This window comes from Erpetoichthys calabaricus, chromosome 9, assembly GCF_900747795.2.
Source record: "Erpetoichthys calabaricus chromosome 9, fErpCal1.3, whole genome shotgun sequence".
Classification (NCBI taxonomy): domain Eukaryota; kingdom Metazoa; phylum Chordata; class Cladistia; order Polypteriformes; family Polypteridae; genus Erpetoichthys; species Erpetoichthys calabaricus.
The window spans coordinates 69,167,461-69,188,368 of record NC_041402.2 but is presented as its reverse complement, the minus strand read 5'-3'; the positions used below and the strand labels follow the sequence as shown (position 1 = coordinate 69,188,368).

The 20,908-nt window shown below is 36.3% G+C and overlaps 1 protein-coding gene across 3 annotated transcripts in view; it reads left to right on the top strand.

Moving 5' to 3' along the window:
* The window catches only part of ccdc102a (coiled-coil domain containing 102A), a 277,345-nt gene extending 258,707 nt beyond the window's left edge, over positions 1–18,638 (top strand). For all 3 annotated transcript variants that reach the window (XM_028809695.2, XM_028809692.2, XM_028809694.2), the window contains one exon: positions 16,506–18,638. In XM_028809695.2, the coding sequence (XP_028665528.1) occupies positions 16,506–16,635 (130 nt within the window). In that variant the 3' untranslated portion in view covers positions 16,636–18,638. The remainder of the gene's footprint in view (positions 1–16,505) is intronic.
* The last annotated feature ends 2,270 nt before the right edge of the window (positions 18,639–20,908 follow it).

Sequence of the window (20,908 nt, the reverse complement as noted above, 5' to 3'; positions counted from 1 at the left end):
CTTCTGATGAAGATGTACTGTAACATCTTAGGCATATATTTTTCTTGACAGAGTCTCAAAGATAAATGTTAATGTTAAGTACTTGAATGTCCACCTCCCCATTCTGAAATTGTCAAACCCCTGTTTTTCATTAAAACCCTCTACACTACACACTCACCATTCCAAGCTCATTTCTTCTGCCCCCAATGTTTCTAAGAACAGAAATGGTAGTGAAGGCAATAACTCTTGCTTTTACTTTCAGCCTGTCTCCCCTGCCATCAAGAAGCTCACAAATTCACAGACAGGTTTAACTAAAAATGTTATTACCAGTGTAATCCAGGTTGCATCCTTCTGAAATTTTTTATGATTTTTTGTGGGCCTGGTTTGGTTGCTTGCAGAAGTTCATTTAAAAGTCTGTTTAAAAAATTACAAATATTAGTCCAAAATGAGAACTGAATCCTTTAAGCTGCAATTTGAGCATAGCTTGAGTTCTTCGGTTAAACTGTGTGATTAGAGGTAATTTAGTTTAATATCTACATTCATCCATCCATCCATCTATCCATTATCCAACCCGCTATATCCTAACACAGGGTCATGGGGGTCTGCTGGAGCCAATCCCAGCCAACACAGGGCACATGGCAGGAACAAACCCCGGGCAGGGTGCCAGCCCACCGCAGGCCACACACACACACACACACACACACACACACACACCAAGCACACACTAGGGACAATTTTCAGGATCACCAGTGCACCTAACCTGCATGTCATTTGGATTTAACCAATAATATTATTAGTATTTAATTATTAATATATTTGAATAGAAATGTTAAGATTTCTTTTAGGCTTCCCAATTGATTCCATGGTTAACAGTGGGTCACTTAAATGTTCTTTCATTTTATAGAGTATAGCAGAAAGCCTAAGTCTTTAGATACGTCACATACTTCTGAGATAACATAAGTTCAGTTACTTAAAATTGGGAGTGTTTTTTACTGAAAAGGGAGGCAAGATGATGTGTTCCAGTTATCAAGTGATTACACGCCTCAGTCCTTCTGGGAAAGCCATTACAAAAGTACTGGAACAGTAGTTGAAGCTCATATCTAGTAGAAGCAATGTGGATTCTGTCTTGATCCTTGCTTAGTGTTGTGAAAAAGCAACACTGACTAGATGAAGAGGGGAGAAAGGCATTGAAAAGACCCACAAAACAGCAACAGGGCTTTCATTGCCTGCCTAGATATAGGATGTACCCCAGGCAGCATGACCTCAAACTCAACAGGTAGACTTTAGACTGCCCAGGCCCAAAATGGGGAACTTGTGTATCAGGTTCAAAAAATATTAAAATGCAAAAAAAATCCTTTTCAAGGTAGAAGGTAAACCGTAAAACTTCTTGCTTGACAAACAAGGAGACAATTGTTATAAGAAAGAATTTATTTATATGAAAAAACAAAGAAGAAGAAAAATAAGGCAAAGAGGAGAAAGGCAAAAAGGGGTTTGTCTAAGAAGGCAACCCAATACTAATAGGTCCAATATGTTATCCAATACTCAGAATCCAAAGATAAAGCAACAAAACACACTATAACCAGAAAACCAACACAATTTACTTACAAAAACTGCAATCCTCAATACTCTTAAACAATCATTGAACCTCTACTAGGTCCATCTCTTACCCCTGATTATAAAGGCAGACCCGGGGTGGTATCAGCAGCAACATAAGGAACATAAGAAAGTGCTCAACAAATAAATATAAAAAAAAATAAATGAACATAACAATATTAAGCAATGTACATCATAACAAAAGCATGAAAAATATTAATTCAAAAACAACACAAAGAGCCCTAGAGTGGAAAATAAACCCTGGCTGTGAAACAACAGATATTTAAGGGATTATGGGAGTTTGCCAATTCTGTTGGCTTGTGGTTTTTGTATTTTTAAAAAGATTTTAAACATTATGCCCTGTGGCAACTTGGTGGATAATGGGGGTTTCAGGGCCAATGACCTGTGCTTTGCTGAAAAAGGTTTATGTTAGACAAAATTAGCTTAAAGTCAGCTTTGTTAATTGTGGGTTTTGGGCCCTTCCATAGCTGCACCATTTTTACTGTCTCACTTTTATTGATAAGATTTTAAATAATGGCTGAATTTTGCAGAATATTAAGTTTAGGAACTTGATAGTGTATTGCTGCTGCTTATAGAGGACACGGTCCTCTTGGCTTTCTGAGTTGCTATTCTTCCAAACACACTGGAGCAGCTCAGAGTTGTAGTGTGAAGTACTAAGGATAAGGATAAACACCTCTTAGGTGAGGTCATGGTCCTTTCTATAATAAAATTGTAATGTCTCTGTGGACAGAAGAAAGTGGCTAACAGATGAAGACTTATTGTAAATGGTTTCTTGTTCGTGAGTAAAGGTGGGAGGTGATGACATTTCACCAAAGAATCAATGCAGCAATGAGAGTTTTACAAACATTGTTATGGATTGTGGTAGTGAAGAAGAGGTTCCATTCTCTGACAAATGTTTTGATTTACCAGCTAGTCAACATCACTATCATCCTCTATGATCACCAGCTCTGGCTATTGACCAAAAGAATGAGACTGCAAGTAAATGTGGTTGAAATGAAGTTCCTGTGCAAATCTGATGGGTTTGCTCTAAGTAATAGTGTCAAGACTCAGAAGCAGACCCAGGATATGTCAAATAAGGTTAAATCTCTCTGTAGGCATGTGAAAGTCTTAGAATTCCCCAGTAGGGGGTGGAAAAAATGAGATTTTTCTGTTTTGTGGTCTATTACTTCAAGTATAGACCACTAAGAGAGACCACTAAGAGATTCGGGATAACAGAAAAATAATATACAAAAAATAATACTATAAATCCAATTCTGTTTATGACTATATACTGTATTTTTATCCTCAAAGATAGAACAGGTCTAGGTCCAGTCCAGATATATTTGTTTTGTGACTGTCCCACTCTGTTTGTGTGTGAACGCAGAGAGAATTTATTACAGTAGGACTTTCAAAGTGATACAGCATCCTAGCTTTTATTAAATGTCTGTCAGGTTTGCCACATAATATGAGCAGAATTCTGTCCTTTGTTTACCTAATCCTATATGCACGGTTTCTCCTCCTTGAATTTTATATACGCTTTCTGAAGAATTTTTTTTCCAGAAAAAACATTAATGATTGTATTAAACATTTACATTATATTCCTCCTTTTTAATTCCTGGCAGCGCTAAAAAAAGATAATATTTCAGATACATTATGGTTGGCAAAAAGAGTTCAGTCATTTTGCGTTAAGCAGTGAGTATTGTGCCATGCGTTACTACCTGAAAATAGTATGATGTCTCCCATGAAATGCCTTTATAAAATAACTATTGATGCAGTCATCATCTTGTGGTAATATTCCTCCAGAGAAATATTTTTTCTGCTCATAGTTCAAAGGCTTGCTGTTGGTTTGACTCTGGTGTGAATGCACATGATTGGCCTTTTCTTCCATTGGTTCCAAGTTAGACCCCCTCTCTCTCATCCACCCAGCGCAGAAAAAAAGTGTAAGAAAACAAATGACTGAATACTGATGGAGAAGATTCTTTTTAGGTCATCCTTCATAAAATGTGTGATGCTTTCAGATATTGATTCTCATACTGTGTCTCTCTTAAGACCAGATTCTGTTCCACTCTCTCCTCAACAAGCCATTTCAGGTTTAATTTTCAAGGGTATTATGTTAAATTTTCTTGGTTTCTTTATGATGTTACAGTAATCCCTCCTCCATCACGGGGGTTGCGTTCCAGAGCCACCCGCGAAATAAGAAAATCCGCGAAGTAGAAACCATATGTTTATATGGTTATTTTTATATTGTCATGCTTGGGTCACAGATTTGCGCAGAAACACAGGAGGTTGTAGAGAGACAGGAACGTTATTCAAACACTGCAAACCAACATTTGTCTCTTTTTCAAAAGTTTAAACTGTGCTCCATGACAAGACAGAGATGACAGTTCCATCTCACAATTAAAAGAATGCAAACATATCTTCCTCTTCAAAGGAGTGCGCCTCAGGAGCACAGAATGTCACATAGATACAGAAAAGCAAACAAATCAATAGGGCTGTTTGGCTTTTAAGTATGCGAAGCACCGCGGCACAAAGCTGTTGAAGGCGGCAGCTCACACCCCCTCCGTCAGGAGCAGGGAGAGAGAGAGATAGAGAGAGACAGAGTTTGTTTTTCAATCAAAAATCAATACGTGCCCTTCGAGCTTTTAAGTATGCGAAGCACCGTGCAGCATGTCGTTTCAGGAAGCAGCTGCACAAAAGATAGCAACGTGAAGATAATCTTTCAGCATTTTTAGACGAGCGTCCGTATCGTCTAGGTGTGCGAACAGCCCCCCTGCTCAATCCCCCTAAGTCAGGATCAGAGAAAGTCAGCGCAAGAGAGAGAGAAAAGTAAGCTGGGTAGCTTCTCAGCCATTTGCCAATAGCGTCCCTTGTATGAAATCAACTGGGCAAACCAACTGAGGAAGCATGTACCAGAAATTAAAAGACCCATTGTCCGCAGAAATCCGCGAACCAGCAAAAAATCCGCGATATATATTTAAATATGCTTACATATAAAATCCGCGATGGAGTGAAGCCGCGAAAGGCGAAGCGCGATATAGCGAGTGATCACTGTATTTTAATTTTTTTTTTTACATTTTAATTTTGACAAAATGAACTGATGACTGTGTTCTATTGCATATTGACAATTCTTGCAAGCTTAAATACTGTTCATTAGCAGGTGAGAAAAGTCAGGTACTTGTTCAAACAAACTTAAAGATACAGTAGGCACTGTATATCATTACATTGTGGTGTTGTGTGTCGGTTCAAGGTTGGTCCTTGTTCAAAAGCTTTTCATTTCTTCATTTTTTGCTCTGTTCAATAAAAATCTGCTTTTGATCTATCTTATCACAATACATCTTGCAGAAATTATTTGATAGATCAATTGAAAGTATCAACCAATGAATTAAACAAATTGATTATATACTCCTAAAAACTTTTTTATGCCTAAATAGTTCTAAAGTATGTAACCTTCTCCAAGCTCATCTAAAATTAAGTTAAAAAGTAGTTACAGTTTTGTTTTTTCTTGCCCTTTAATGATAGATCTTTTCATTTTATAACAACACCCTTTTCAAGTCCTGGATTTAGAGCCTATTGTGGTAGAAACAGTTTCAAGTTAGAATGCTGCTCTGTAATTATATTCTTCTTATTGCTCTTTTATTTATCATATCCTGTGCTATTATTCTTTGTTTTGTTGTGTATGTTTGTCCCTTTCCTATAAATTTATTGTGCATTTCATGGATGATTTTTGTTCTGCTATGCATTAAGGAACAAATGTGTTGAACATTTTCTATCATATAAAGCTCCGTGGATAAGTTAACTATATACCTAGGAACAGATGTGCAAAAAGGAGACTAAACATTACATATAGCGTTTCCTGAAATTATGCCATATACTGTAAATGCTCCTTCACAATCCAAGGATCTGTGTGGTGGTTTTTAAACTGGAGGTCTCGGTATACACCTTTAATACTGTCAAGTATCCTTGCAAAGGGGAGTTCTGTAAAGTTGGGGCAAAATTAAAAAAAAAAAAAAAAAGGTGAGAATGCAGATTATTCAAATGTCTATATCAAATTGTTCCTATTAGTCTCATGTGGCACTTACCACTTGTTATTGAATTCAGAATTGTCAATATTAAAAATATTATAAATGCAGTTAAGTCATTCACCCAATAGATTTAATCAGTAGTTAATTTCTTTCAAATAATTGTCCATCTCCAATCAGAAATGAATTGCCCGATAAAATCAAGCATCTCATCTCTGAGGTGGTTGTAAATTACAAAAATGGCGTGAGACTCCATTCAGTCACGGATCATGGGCATAAATCGTATGTCTCGGCCTCAGCCAATTATTTGAGTGTGATGTACTGCTTTTTCAGTTATTGTCTTCTTGGGGTCAATCAATCACAGTGTATTTTTATAGAGTCTTTCATATTGAACACTGACATAAAGCACTCTTTAAAGCACTTCACATTACATTGCAAGATTAATCTCACAATATACCTTGCAGATACATAATAAGATATGTATAGTGCACCAATATGTGTAGGGAAAATATGTCACATATAAAAATGTTGGTTTAAAAATGCAAGGAGAAGAGCTTCAAAATATCTTCATCTTGCATTGAAATGTTGCTAGCAAATATGACTCATAGATTGACATTTGAAAATCTAAGCAATAAGAATGTATGTTCACCAAGGGTAGTACAACAAGGTTTTAGGCTGTATAACAACCATCCTTAGTCAATAATACGTAGGTTAGTAAAATTAATTTCTTAACAGCATAAAATACAGTATGCTGAATTACAAAATATCTAATTTCTTGATATGTTAATTCACTGTTAAACACAATTTTTGCATCTATCAAGAAGATCAGAAGTGCTCTATTCTGTGTATTTAAATTTACTGCACAGGTCAAAGTTTTCATCAAACACAGAATGCAGACGACAAAGGGTCACTGTTAATTTTGACTTATGGATTTTGATTAAAGTACTGCTTTTCAAGAGTAAAGCGGCAGTCGAGTTGAAAGTGTGTCTCTCCCCAGAGCTCGGGTTTGAGGCTTGCTTTGAGACCACAGAAATGATTGAAGTGGAAATCACTAGTTGGGCTATGCATTGACAGACAGACAGCATACAAAGAGTTTGCTTTTGTCAGCACTGTAGAGGTTGCCTGCTGGGAGAAAAAAATACAGAGCTTCGGTTTAGAGTTCTCACTAAAAAAAATGTATTGCATTAAAAAAACACACACACTTACACCCACAAACATCCTTCAGAGGGAAGCTTGTGAATTAGTCTCCCCATGCAAATAAATACCTCCAGAACTATACAGTATTTCATGCAAGAGATTAATGGCCACTCACATTAATATGATCCAGCTAAGTGTCTGAGCTCGATATAAAAGCTTTTAGTGTGTGGGTGACTGTGGTCAAAACACCATTATATGTAATTTAGCCCCATTAAAAGCTTGGGATTCACATCGCTGTACGTAACAGGCATGAGTGGGGGATAGCAAGAACATATATCTTGTTATGGTAGTGTTATGGTACATCTTTCTGAATTGATTTGATTACCTTTGCCTAAAATTGTATCCCTTTCTCTCTCCATAACACCCCACTAGATGTGAAGTCCGTAACACTGCTGATAAAGGTGACTGACACGTCTGTCTCTGGCTTTGGCCCTTTAAGTTAGCCTGCAAGGCTTTGTTTAATTTGAGATCTGATTGTGTCACACCTTAGAGCTGCTTGACTGTCAGTATGTAACCTGCTAAAAGATTGAATTACATTTGTAGTTGCCTGTGGTAGTTTTTAAAATATTAAAAATAGTAATGAGTATCCCAAATAGTTTATGATTGATTAACATTATATTTATTATTTTAAAATATTTTTAAAATGCTTTGTGAATGTTTGGAGAGCCTGAGTAAGTAAAAGTTTAAATTTGATTTTCAGTATTACTACCTTAGATGAAGACCACATATGCATATTTTTATCTTTGCATTTTTTATAAAATCTTTAAAATTGTATGTATTTTTAATGTTTTGCTATTACATTTCTTTTTTTGTGATTTTTGTTTAAGCCATACATCAGCCTATACATGGTTGTCATTGTAGTTATTCGAGTTTATAAAAACACCTTTTAATATACAAGGATATTATATATTATTATAAGCAAGTCATGCAATGAATATGCTGGTTTTCTTTTGTTTCTATAGTATTGCTTTTTATATTTACTCTGTTTATTTTAAAATTTATCTGAATCATAATCAAAATTCATCCATCCAATGTCTGAATGTGCTTAATTTAAACACAGAGTTGCAGCCACACAGCATTGGCCAGTCCATCACAGGTCACACTCACAGCACCCATATAGGGCTTGTTTGGGGTCACCAAACTGCCACACATGCCAATGTCTACATTTTTCACAAAACTAAAACATGAATTAGCATTTTTGTTCTATTTCTGTATAATTCTCTGCATCTGATCATAATTATTTTTTTAATTCACTAATTCAATGCAAGTTCGTTGGGGGGGGGGGGTCACATTTATTGTGGTGTATGGTACCTTTTTGTTCTATGATCCACTTCATTAATATAAAATACTGTTACTGAATAGTTGATAGTGGGTTAGTCACAATTGACAATTAAATTTGATATTGAGTTATATTTACATTAATTTCTTCTCCACACTGGATTGTATAACTTTGTTGTTCTTGATTTCATTGTGATGTGCAGCACATTGTGATTATTGGCTTTTGCTTTGTAAATGCCTAGCTGTCTCAGGAGAACTGCAATTAAACCTCACACACAAGTCTGTAGGCCGTCTGTCGCCTTTGTTGCTCTTTGCAGGCACGCTCACACGCTCTTTTTTCCATTTAATTTAATTCCATTAAAACCCAAGTTAAACTGACAATGTTTATGCAATGAATACATAACTGCGAATGTTCTTTGAAGGTTCAATTTATTGCTAGAATTTTTTTTTTGTTTTTATTTTACTTGTTTATCTTTATTGTCCAATTTAATTGAATTTTTGACTGTCTACTGTTCTTTTAAGGTATTTTTTGCCCCAGGAAAATTAGACACATTCCATTAGAGTTGCATCTTAGCATGATGTAGGTCACTGCAGTCAGTCTTCACTTTAGTACAACGGCCTGCCAGAGAGCACTTCTAGGCTGCCTGTCAACACATCAAGGATGGTTTGAGTTTCCCTTATTGAATTTACATGCTACAAACATCAAGCCATGCATCACTTTTAGGATTCTTAGCTGATTTGGATTTTATAACATATAGTCCCCAAAGAAGTATTTTGTCAAACATTAAATGAATTACCCCAGGCCTAATAAAATAACAAAAAGACTAGGATCACTTTACTACTGCTCAGAAAATATTGAAGAGGATGTGCAATCTCATACTAAAATGTCTAATTCAGCATTTCTTCCTAATGCTCCCTTCAGAGCAAATAGAAATTAAAGCTTTGGTTTTTTGTTATTCATGGCATGAAGCTCATTCAAGTAATAACACGTGAGGGAGACACAAAAGTGGAGCATAACTTGTTTAAGGTTTGAGGCACCAAAGATGTGTTAATCTAGTCCTCATACTTTTTGTTAATTATTTGTTTATTAGTGGTGATGCACTGTAGTGTGTACGTGTCAATTCAATGAATTAGTCGATTATAGATACATTTCATATTGAGTCCTTTACATGAGTTCATGTTTGTCCATTTGGAGCAGGCTACCATTAATGATACAGTGCATAATCATCTAGGCAAGGATAAGAAGCTACAACCATGAATTTAACTCCTCAACCAAGGTGGCACAGTATTCTTACTATGGAAGGTAACCTACCTGATGGAGTGTCATTCCTTCATATGCATAGTGACTTGTTTCTAAGTTAAAAGTATTGAGAGATGTTCCTTCCCCATCAATCCCACTGTCCCTAACTCTTGAATGTAATTATTTGTATGTGTTATTAATTGATGACAACGTGTTTGTAATCTGTGTGGCCTCATTCTATCAGGCTCAATGAGATAAACCCAACTTCAGTGCTTTAAAATTTAGACAAGTTACACCCCAAAAGTTATTTTACCTGAAGTTCAAATTTTATCCCAGCCAGAAATTGGAATGGATATTCAAGTCTGTACCTGGAAGCCTTGCTGATTGTACAGTTAGGCACACCATAGAAGGGGTCCTCCAGTTGTTGATTAGGTGATCCAGTCAGCCTAATGTTCATAGTGTGGCCCCAAACTCCAGTCACATTCACAAGACATTATACATATGAGCAAGGGTTCAAGTGTAGTCAGATTTTTCAAGAGAGGAAGGAAACATTGTTTGTGAAGTGTTTTTATAATGGGCAAGCAGATTAGTGATACTGAGGGCAGTGAAATATTTTCTTCAGTATCTTTTGTTTAATTTTACTCTCTGTTTATTTGTCACATTTGTGGATAGTCAATGTACACCCCAGTGAAAATAAAGGATCCGTTTTTGAAGAGCCTCCCGATTAGAGCCTCCATTGACTCAATGAAGATCACAGCATCGTCAGCAAAGTCAAGATCAGTGAATCTTTCTTCGCCAACAGATGCCCCACAGCCTCTTGGACCCCACAACCTTGCCCAACACCCAGTCCATGCCAGCATTGAACAGAGTAGGAGCAAGAACACAACCCTGATGAATCCCAGAATCAATGGGAAAACACAGAGGTTCTGCCTCCACTCTGCACAGCACTCACAGTACCAGTGTACAGGCCTACCATGTTATCCAGCAACCTTGATGGACTGCTAATTTTTCAGGTCTCTCCAGAGATTTTCAATTTGGTTGTCAAGGACCTTCTTTGAGTTGTCCCTGAGCCACTCCATTGTTATCTTTTCTTTGTGTTTAGGCTCAATGGTTCACCTTCCAAAAGGACTTTGTCCCAGTTTGAGTTTCAGAGTTCTCTGGGGAAGGTTTTCATTAAGGATATCTGTGTACTTTGCTCCGTTCAGCTTTCTCTCAGTCCTGTCTAGTCTCCAAGTCTCTGCAGTGACAAATAGCCCCACATGTCTGGTTTCCTCCAGGCATGATGCCAATCTTGGTTTCACCAGAAAAGATAAATCATGTTTCTCACAGTCTGAAAGTCCTTTAGGTGCCTTTTTGCAAATTCTAAGCAGGCTTCTGTGTGTCTTTTACTGAGGGGAAGCTACTGTCATAAAGCCCAGACCGGTGGAGTGTTAAAGTGATGGTTGTCGTTCTGGAAGTCACCACAATCTATACACAGGTTCTCTGGACTTCTGCCAGAGTGACTATCAGGTTCTTAGTCACCTCTCTTACCAAAGCTCAGTCTTGCTGGGCAGCCAGCTCTAGTAAGAGTCACAGTTGTTCCAAATTTCTTCCATTTAAGAATTATGAAGGCAAATACGCTTTTGGAAACCTTCAGTGCTGCAGAAAATTTTTGTAGCCTCGACAAAATCCTGTCTCTGAATGCTCTGCAGACGACTCCTTCAATCTGATGGTTTGGTTTTTGCTGTGTTACACATTGTCGCTTTTGAGATCTTATATAGACAGGTGTGTGCCTTTGCTAATTATGTCCAGTCAACTTAATTGACTACAGGTGGACTCCAAACAAGGTATACAAACATATTGAAGATGATGAATAGAATGGAATACTGTTGAGCCAAAAAGAGTCCGTTTTTTTTTGTTTGTTTGTTTTATGTTCAAATTTGCAACAAAAAAAAATCTAAAATCCTGTTTTCACTTTGTTGGTCATTAGGGGTATTGAGTGTTGCTTGATGTGAGCAAAAACTGAATTTAAACAATTTTAGCAAAAGGCTGCAAGTGAAGGGGTCTGAATACTTTCTGAGTCCACTGTATATGACCTGCATATCAACTGCTGGCATAAGAATCAAATTAGGAGTGGCTTTTTCTCTTTTTGTTTCTTTTTTTTGGATCATAAACAGTTAAAGTGACTTATGTTTTTTCTTAAACCCGCAACACAGCTTGCTAGTACATGTAAGAAGTTCCTAGTTTTTTAACAACTAGGACACAAAATCCTAAAAGCATAATTGCACTAATTATAAAGATGTCAACTACTTAGCTACATGCGTACTCTGTAATTGAAATCAAGTGAGCTCCCCCTGAAAAATTTAAGACAGCTGTGTGTAACAGATGTTCACACAACAGAGAGCTGTCCCTTACCAAAAGGGAAATAGAAAGTCCCCAGTTGTGGACTGTGCCTCCCAGTGTTTTCAAGGTGACTAGCAGTGGGAGCTCAACAGTGTGAGATGTGTAGTTAATAGTTTAGCATGCGCATTTGGGACGATTCTGATTATCACATTCCCTGCCGCCAACCAAAGAGCTTATTTCAAGTGGCACCTCAAAAATCACATTAAATAGTGTGAATTTTTCATAACTGCCAAATGGCAACAGATACTGGAGAAGTAATTTACATTTTGTACAACAAGCTTGACTTTCTTGGTCAAGCAGACTGGCACAAAGTACGATGTGCCAGCCTGACTTACGATCAGATGTGCTTATTTATTTTGCACAAGAAAGTTTGGTAAGAAATCCTCAATTATGTCCTATCAGACAGTGTGATAAAGAAAATAAGAGAGAATTGCTAACATTAAAGATCAGAGCAGCTGGTATTTTCCAAATTTTGAAAACCAGTCTGAACAGATGCTCACAAAGAGAATGACATTTTTGGTAATTTGAGATAATACAGAACATCGCTTTCCCGCTGAGTTATAGAAAGTTCAACAAAAATGATTGTTCATATGGGCAGTGTTATATAGGATATTGCATCTGATTTACATTTGTTATCCCATCCATCATTTTCACATATATTGCTATTAAAAGCATTAGGAGTGATTTTTAGATCCAAGGCAACTCAAGATATCTGAAAAATGTTTTTCCCACAACAATTTAAATATAAAACCTTCTCAGAACACATGAAGCAGAGATAAGGATGGTTCGTGGCATCTCTCAAAGGTTAGATCATATTATGGATACATTTAAGACAATTTTAGGAAACATATATGTGAACAGTAAACAAATTTTAGTTGAATTATGGCATGCTTGGTGCATATTAAGCTCAAATTTATTTTATGAATTTTTCATTTTCCATTAATGTGGCATCTGTCTCAGTTAAGTTTTACTTGTGTCTTTTGAATTGGAAATGCAAAGATTATGCCAATTTTTTGATATTGGGGTGCTGTGTGCATTATGAGTAGCTATAATTGGGCAGTTTCCGCCTGTCTGGATGTAAGATTTGCAGTGAAACATTACCCGGATTGTCTGTGCTATGCAGGAGAGTTTTTTGTGTGAATTGCAAGCAGTTGTATCTGTCATGAAAATTGTATACAAAAGCATATGGTCAGCAAACACACATTAGGCTTTGTGTAACACTCAATTAAGCCTTCAGTAAGTCTTTTCAAAATCTTTTAACTACAGGAGAGGTCAGATGTGATACTCGGCAAACAGCAGCCCACCTGGTAAACACTCTCTGAATCTCCTATGATTTTATAAATGTCATACTTCAAGTTGTGTCCCGTCTGTCTGCACATCGTTCCTCTTTTAAAGAACTTGTGCCGTGCATTCTACTGTGTCTGTGAAATGCTTTCCCTGCAATATAATTCTTATATGTGGGTTGTTTGTATTGAGTTTTACTCAGAACATAACATGTCTTCAGCTAGTAAGGAATTAAAATTAGTAAATGCACCTTAAACACAGACTGTGTCATTGTTCTTTCCTGCTGTGCGTAAGGCATTTTCCCTCAGAAAGAAATGCCAGGGCATGCAGCAGACCATGCGTTTCTAAATTATTTTGTGTTGTTCATGACAAATATATTAGAACAGTTTTAAAATAATACTGAACTACCTCTAGTTTTTTCCCCAAATTGTTTTTGTTTTTTTGACTGTATCTCATGAACCACTAACAAGGAACAGACCAGCTAAACACTCTGGGTGCCAAAAATAGTTTCACCTTACTGCTATAATGATTTTGAGTCATGAACATAGCAAGAAAGGGTCGAGAATTTCAAAATAAGTCACAAAAGCAGATCAATGCAGAAATTGTTTACTAGGGTAGCATAACTTAGGCAAAAAGTTAAATTATAGGGCTAAATAAGGACAAGTGGCTAAAGGTTTTTCTTCATCCAGTTTCTTCTTTTTAAGCAGCAACAAAATCATGTAGTGGCAATATCATTTGGAGGCCTAGCTTACCCATTCTTTATCTGTAGGGAAGAATGAATGATCTGGTACAAGATAGGAGTCACCATAAGGTTTATATTTTCTTCATCGAACAAATGAAAAATGTATTCACATGGTGGTTGCTTAAGTTGCAAGTTTCTGGAGATCATCAGCATTTTTATGGCTAGTGAGCATGTCCATGTTATCCTTAGAAGTCATTAAAGGCCCTTTTCATAAGAGAAGTAGATTATGCAATATTTCATAACCGCTTGTGTGGTAATCCTTTACTGAGAGATATTATGGAGGCTTATCCATGTAGTGGTGGCATGCAGGATGCTTGATCTAGCAAGTTCTAATTTTGCACTTGCGGTACAGGTTGAGTATTACTATTCTAAATGGCTGGGACGAGTATTATTTAAAGTTTCATGTATTTTTCAGATTTTGGAATATTTGAATATACATAATTAGATACCTTGGGGACTTGACCCAGGTCTAAACACAAGATCAGTTTATGTTTCATATACACCTTATACACATAGTCTGCAGTTAATTTTATGCAATATTTGTAATAACTTTGTGTGCGAAATTCAGTTTGTGCACAGTAGCATCAGCAGAATACCTGTATCTGCTTTTAAACAAAGGCATCAACAAACAATGGCAGGCTTTCAGCATCCACTTAAAATGCTGCATTTTGAATTAAAGGTTATTGTACACAGAGAATTAACAAAAAATTTAGTAAGTAATGCAGCTCTGGTGGTGACAATGGTTGAAAACAAATGAGCAGCAACAGAGCATTAGGGTCTCTGTTCCCTCTGAACTGCGCTGCACACTTTTGTATCATGGTGCTCACTTCCCCTCCCGCACAGCAGTTTGTAAGTGCCACGCAGCCGTTATTGTGCCTTTCACCCACACAACCCCCTCCAACGGTTGTTGTTTGTCTGTTGGTATGCCACTTCAGATTCAAAGGGACATTGAAGGAAATTGTGATAAATGGCAGATACCAGATCATGTGTTTTTTTCACATCTTTTTATCAGTAAAAAATAAAACAATTAGAGAGAATATTAGTCAGAGCCCTCCATGAAGAAGTGAGATCTGGTATGGAATTTTCCACTGGTGACCCCATGTTGGAACATAGAAAGTTTTGCATTTTGAAGCATTGCAGATTTTGAAATTTCAGATTAGGGATACTCAATCCATTCATAAAAATCTACCACAGGTATTAGGGTCCCTAATTATCAAGGAAAGAAAAGTAAAAATAAACATTTCCTCAGTACTCTTTATCAGTTTTGTGTTAGAGCGGCCTTTGAGTACTTTAGGGTGCCAAATAAATCTTTTACAAGGCAACAGAGTAGCTGGCAAGACTAACCTGATGGAGTATTACTGGTGGATTGACCTCTGCATCATTAGCTTATACAGTAGATTTGTCCAGTATCAGTCAAACAACCAGCTGCACTGGTTTCAGATATTTTTGCTATAAAGTTGTATTTTGAGAGTCTTTTTTTTAAATGGTATTTAATAGAATCAAGCACACATTTCAAAGATGTACTTGTGAGCATTACTATTATACAACCATCGTGTCTCAGAAAACAACTCGAGAAAAAATCCACACTATGAAGAATGCACAGCCTTCTTCCTCTCCCAACATCAGAGAGCTATTTGACAAGAAAGGCTTAATGTTATTCCTCCTATATATTAAAACAATAGCAAAGGCCTGGCAAATGAGAGGCTTTATAAGGTACAGTAAAAATTGTTGTGTCACAGGAATTAAAACATCTATTAATTCTTTAATTGTGATATTTACAGTACGTTAGAGCCAGGGAAGTCTGAGCCTTCCCCAGCAGCATCTGGCACAAGGCAGAATCCAGTCCTAGATGACACATCATTTCATTAGACACATCAGTGATACAAACCCAAACTCACTCATACTGGACCAGTGTAGAGTTGCCTTCTACCCTTGCTTGCTTGCATGTGTGTTTAGTGTGTGGGTGGAAACTGGAGTGCCAAGAGAAATATAAACAAACACGAGTAAATGTGGGAACAGGGCAGAGAATTAAACTTGAGACACAAGAGCTATGAGGCCACATTGAACCAGCATCCCACCAACACACAAAGCATTTTTAATTTAAAAAATGTGTTTTCTTTCTACTTGTTTTATATTATTTTGTTTATCTGTGTTAGTTTCCTGTTTATTATTGCCTGGGGCTTGAAAATATGTAAGTAAACCCCTAAGTCCCTGCAGAGAATGCTACATGTGCAGTGACTTTGACCAGAATGCATCATATTCATAAAAAGGAATGAGTGAGGTGGAATGAGGAAGTATTATTTTATAATTGTCACTTATTCTGTAAAGACCTGGCTATTACTTATTCTTCTTCATCACAGTATTACTGTTAGCATGCAATGTGATTTTCATCAGAAATAAATGACTCATACTCAGATATTTTATATAAGAAATATGTATTTTACTTAATATATTTAAAGAACATCTGGTATACTGTATTTTAATTCATTCTTGTATGTATTGTTGTTGGGGAGTGGCAGCATATTGCATGTTTGTTGAACATGCAGATAAGAATTTCTCTGCGCTCTGTACATGTGACAACTCTCCTACTACTGTTACTAATAGAAGAGGAAGCTTCATTAACAGTGCGTTTTCTTGAAGAGCCATGTTAGCACAAAGTATGGAAAGGAAACAAATCACATTTTCTATTCCTTGCTTGTATTTTGTTCTCTTTTAAATGTCATACTACACACTTTCCTTGGAAGGTCTGGTTTTGTGTTAGACACTTACCAATTGATTTTTTTCCCCACAGGTTACGTCGGCAGCAGAATCCCTCACTTTTTGGTAAGATGCGCAGCTCACGTTTTGGAACAGAAGATCCCAGTGAACCAAGCAGTGATCTGGATGAGGAGGAAGGCGAATTGCAGATTCAGATTCCCTAGCAGGAGCAAGAATGCTCATCAACTTTTTTTAGCCACAAGATCACTATAATAACATCCTTGAATTACATGCCCCCTGAGTGCTGGGCAGAATGGCCTCATTTTTCTGTAATACAGATCTGCACATCTCCTAATGCACTGCCCTTCATTAGTCCTAATGTTGATGCCACTGAGTGTTTCAGCATGTCTGGTTTTGTTTCTACCTGGGTAGAGCCTAACAGATATTTTATGAAAATCCTCTACAGCAGGTAGGACTACAATTGTAGAGGCATATATTTAGTTCAAATTTGGTTTAATACAGACATTTTATTTTGTGTCATCACATCAAGTGTTTTTAATATAAGCAGTGTTAAGATGACTGAACCTGTCTGTGAAGGGCAAAGGCAGTTTGACATCACCAGTGTTGGATATATGGTCTACCCCTGGATCAGCAAGATCTGATGAGCTGTGTACAAGTTCTCTGTACAGGTTTTACTTTCTTTTTCTTTTGACATCATCAAAGATGATCCCACAAGTGAAGAGAATCCCAAACACATGGCAAATAGAGACTCCAGCACTCAGTCTAGGACTTTGGGTACATGCCGAATTCATTGGGACTACATGAAACACTGTAAACATGACATTCAGTGTTTTACTTGCAATTTTTATGATCATATGTTGTATTTATAAAGAGCATTGTAGAGGAACTGTCATTGTAATGTTTAGAGTTGTCTATATTTAACAGTGTTTTACTACATTTTATATACTTACTTCTATAAATATTTTTATAGTAGCCATTTACATTGGACATTTTGTGCAATCCCATGATTTCTTGCTTTTTTGCAATCCTAGTTTCTAGGTTCTCAAGACTTCTTAAAATGACTTTTTTTTTACGTGCTGGTCCTGAATTGACAGCTTAAGCATATAGTAGAGAAAAATTACAGCAAACTACAGGTGTTAGCATTTTAATGTAAAAAAATGCTTCTGGGTGGACTAATGGGATGGTTACCAGTTTGTCAATATTTGACTTAATGCCCTTTAGTCAATTTTCTCTGGTCTGTAAGATGGCAAATCTCACCATGAAAGGTCCTTTTGGGGACTGTTTTCAAAAGCAAATTGATTTATTGTTCTGAAGTTGCAAAGCTCGCTTTAAAAAGGCAATCTCTAGTCACTGCCAGAGAGCAGAGGAAAGCAAGAATTGAAATGGCTATGCAAGCAGTGCTAAGATGTCCAGCAGATCTTTATATTGCTTTACCATCTCACTCCTCTTGTCCTGTGTTTATTTTAATATAGTAATTATGTCTGATTCATTTTAACATTTTATATATATATATATATATATATATATATATATATAATATGTATATTTCATATCAGCAAATTATAAAGTGCTGCCAAGTGTGTGTGTATTCTATTTAGACACAGTGATATACACACACACATTTCTTCTTATTATTTCTCCTTTGGACATTTGGGCTGAGGTTATGTTTTGCAATAAATCTTTGGCTTCCCTTGTGCGTGAATAACTCATAAGAGGCAGTCCAAAAATGAAAAACTTTACATATTTGCATATCTTGCCTAGAGCTGGCTAGCAGGTATGGGGCTATCAAACTGGGGGGAAAGGGGCTTTGTCACTTATAATTTGTGACTTATTTATGAGAATCTGCTTTGCATGTGCACAGACTAACCAGTTTATCTTTTCATGTGCTTAATTTATTTATTTATGCTTTTGCTTGAATATTCAGTAGTGTTATTGTCTTGTTTCTATAAAGGCTAACAATTTTGCATTCTGTATTTTTTCTGTGGAAGTAGTCTGCAAGGCACTGGTAGACTTATAATTTCAGGGGTCTCCTAAGCTTATCATTTCCACTATTTTCTTCTGCTGTCTTAAATTGTGTGTACTGTTTATGGGTTTTAACTCCTTGCAGCCAGCAAAATTAAACTTACTGTACGTAGTCCAGAATAATGTGTTCACTTGTGTAGATAAAGAAGCAATACTGTGAGGGAAAATTGAAATTTTCAAAGCATTTTATTTTTGATGGGAAACTTATTGGCAAGGTTTTTCCATGCTTGATTTGCTTATAAGATTTTCTGCCTTTTTCATAAGAGGGTAAGACACATATAAAATAGTAAATAGTATTTTTGATACTCTATCCAGTAGATGAATGAGCTACAGTTATTTGGCCCAGAGCTCCACCAGTTGGATGAAGCAGTTGGTCAGCAGAGGAAGCTACAAACACTTGCTCTTACTATTCTCAGATTACTAAAGTGATATATTTTTGAGCTTTGCAGGCCAGTAGTTTTGCTGTACTACTGAACACACCACAAAGTTTGTGGCTTGAATCACACTGCTGTCACACCTAAGTGTGTTAGTAGCTGGTAAATAAATGGAGTACTTGTGCTCAAATTAGGTGCTTTATAAAACCTTTCAGCCTGACTATGTCATCCTGCGTATGAAAACACACAGGATGGTAGAAAGTCACCAGATGTCATCAGCTGTGGTAAAGTTTGATTTTCATTTTTTCATGTATTGTCCTTGTGAGAATGACAGTGTATGTAATGATACATTTTGAATGGTTTTATTACTGTGGTTTGTGTTCATATATAGAAAAAACCTCAAAGTGTAGGTAGGTTGTGAACAAGTCATTCCAACATGGACTGATAACATAATAACTTATGCCTATGTCTAGTTTAACATGCAAAATATAATGCTTCTGCTTTAGCATCTTATGATGTATCAATAGCCAAATCACATGAAGAAAGCAAGGTAATACTTTTGTGCTCTTTAATTACGTTTTTTTAAGCATGTACTTCTGTAATGTAATAGAGATGGTTATTGAAACTTGTAGTACAAAGTGGGGTACTAAAAATTATAAATTGATTGTACCAAGTTCACTGAAGTATTTTAAGTTCTATCATAACATACCTGTTTCAGTTTTTAGCTACCAAACAACCGTATAATTTTAACAAAATAGACTGCTGTGCTCTACACAGTTTATCAATACCTATTCACTTTTGAAAGATATCAAGTCAAGTGCAGATGTTCCTTAAAAGTAAAACTGTCTGATTTAGCTAATAGCTAGTTTCATGTATATGTGATTCCTGGGGTGAAGAAAAGCTTCCTAAAATTTGCAATGTGTTTTAATTGAAAAACCTACTTTAAAATTTCAGTTGGTACTGACTATCTTGCTTACTTTAATAATTCAAACAGTTCAATCATGTCAGCTTTTAATGTTTGTTTACTTACACTGACTGACAAGGTTCAGCTCCTTCAATCTTTCCCTATAGCTTATACCTCAAAGTCCTGGATTCAATCTATGTCCTCTTCTTTGGACTTTTCTTAATGTGGGTATATCTTTATTATAATAATGAGAGCACATTGATATTTCAGATGAGGCCTCATTGTGTTGTACAACCTCTGAATAACCTCCCTTGAGTCGTGCACAGCAACTCATTTGTGTAATTCATTTTTGTTTAGCCTTTTAATTACTTCCATACACTCTCTGGTTGTGGACAGTGAGGTCTCCATGATACTCTTAAGCACTTTCAGGGCACCCAATTATCTGCCTAAATCTGCAGACCCAACTGTAATGAGTTCAACTCTCGTTGACTTAAAGAAATACTCTACCCAAAAAGGATGTTTTTTTGTATTTGTTACTCATCCCATGTCGTTTGTAGTGACAGGGACTCATATTGAATAACAGCAAATAATATCAAAACAGCTGTGAAAAAAAAATTCTAATTATTTGTGCCACATGATTCAGATGTCAGGTATCCCATCATATGCTCACAATGTCCCAAAACTATGTTTTGGCTAATACCTGTATACTGTTTAACAACTCCCTTATGAAAAATCATCTAGTACACAACAGTGAAACACAATCAAGAAGATCAAACATGTGTTAAATTCATAATCTTGACCCCATTTGAAAGATTATGGCCAAAGGGATTTTCTTTAAATGTTTTATGCAACATTTTAACAAAAATACATCAGCTAGGGATGTCAATGCCCATATGAGAGGATAATTGACATTTGGATTATGCACGATAAGTAATTTCAGATTTTGTAATGGATATTTTACTATTGTTGGCTGTCACTCAATTTCAATCCCCAATGTATCCCATTTTATCAAGAATTTTGTTGTGTTCTCCATTCAAACATGGGAATAAAAAACAGTATAGGGTGAGTAACAGATATAAAAGTAAGTATTTTGGGTGAAGTATCCTTTTTATTCATGTTTAAATTGAGTGTTTACCTTGAAATTTGATACAATCACCAGTCAGTGGCAAGTAAAGC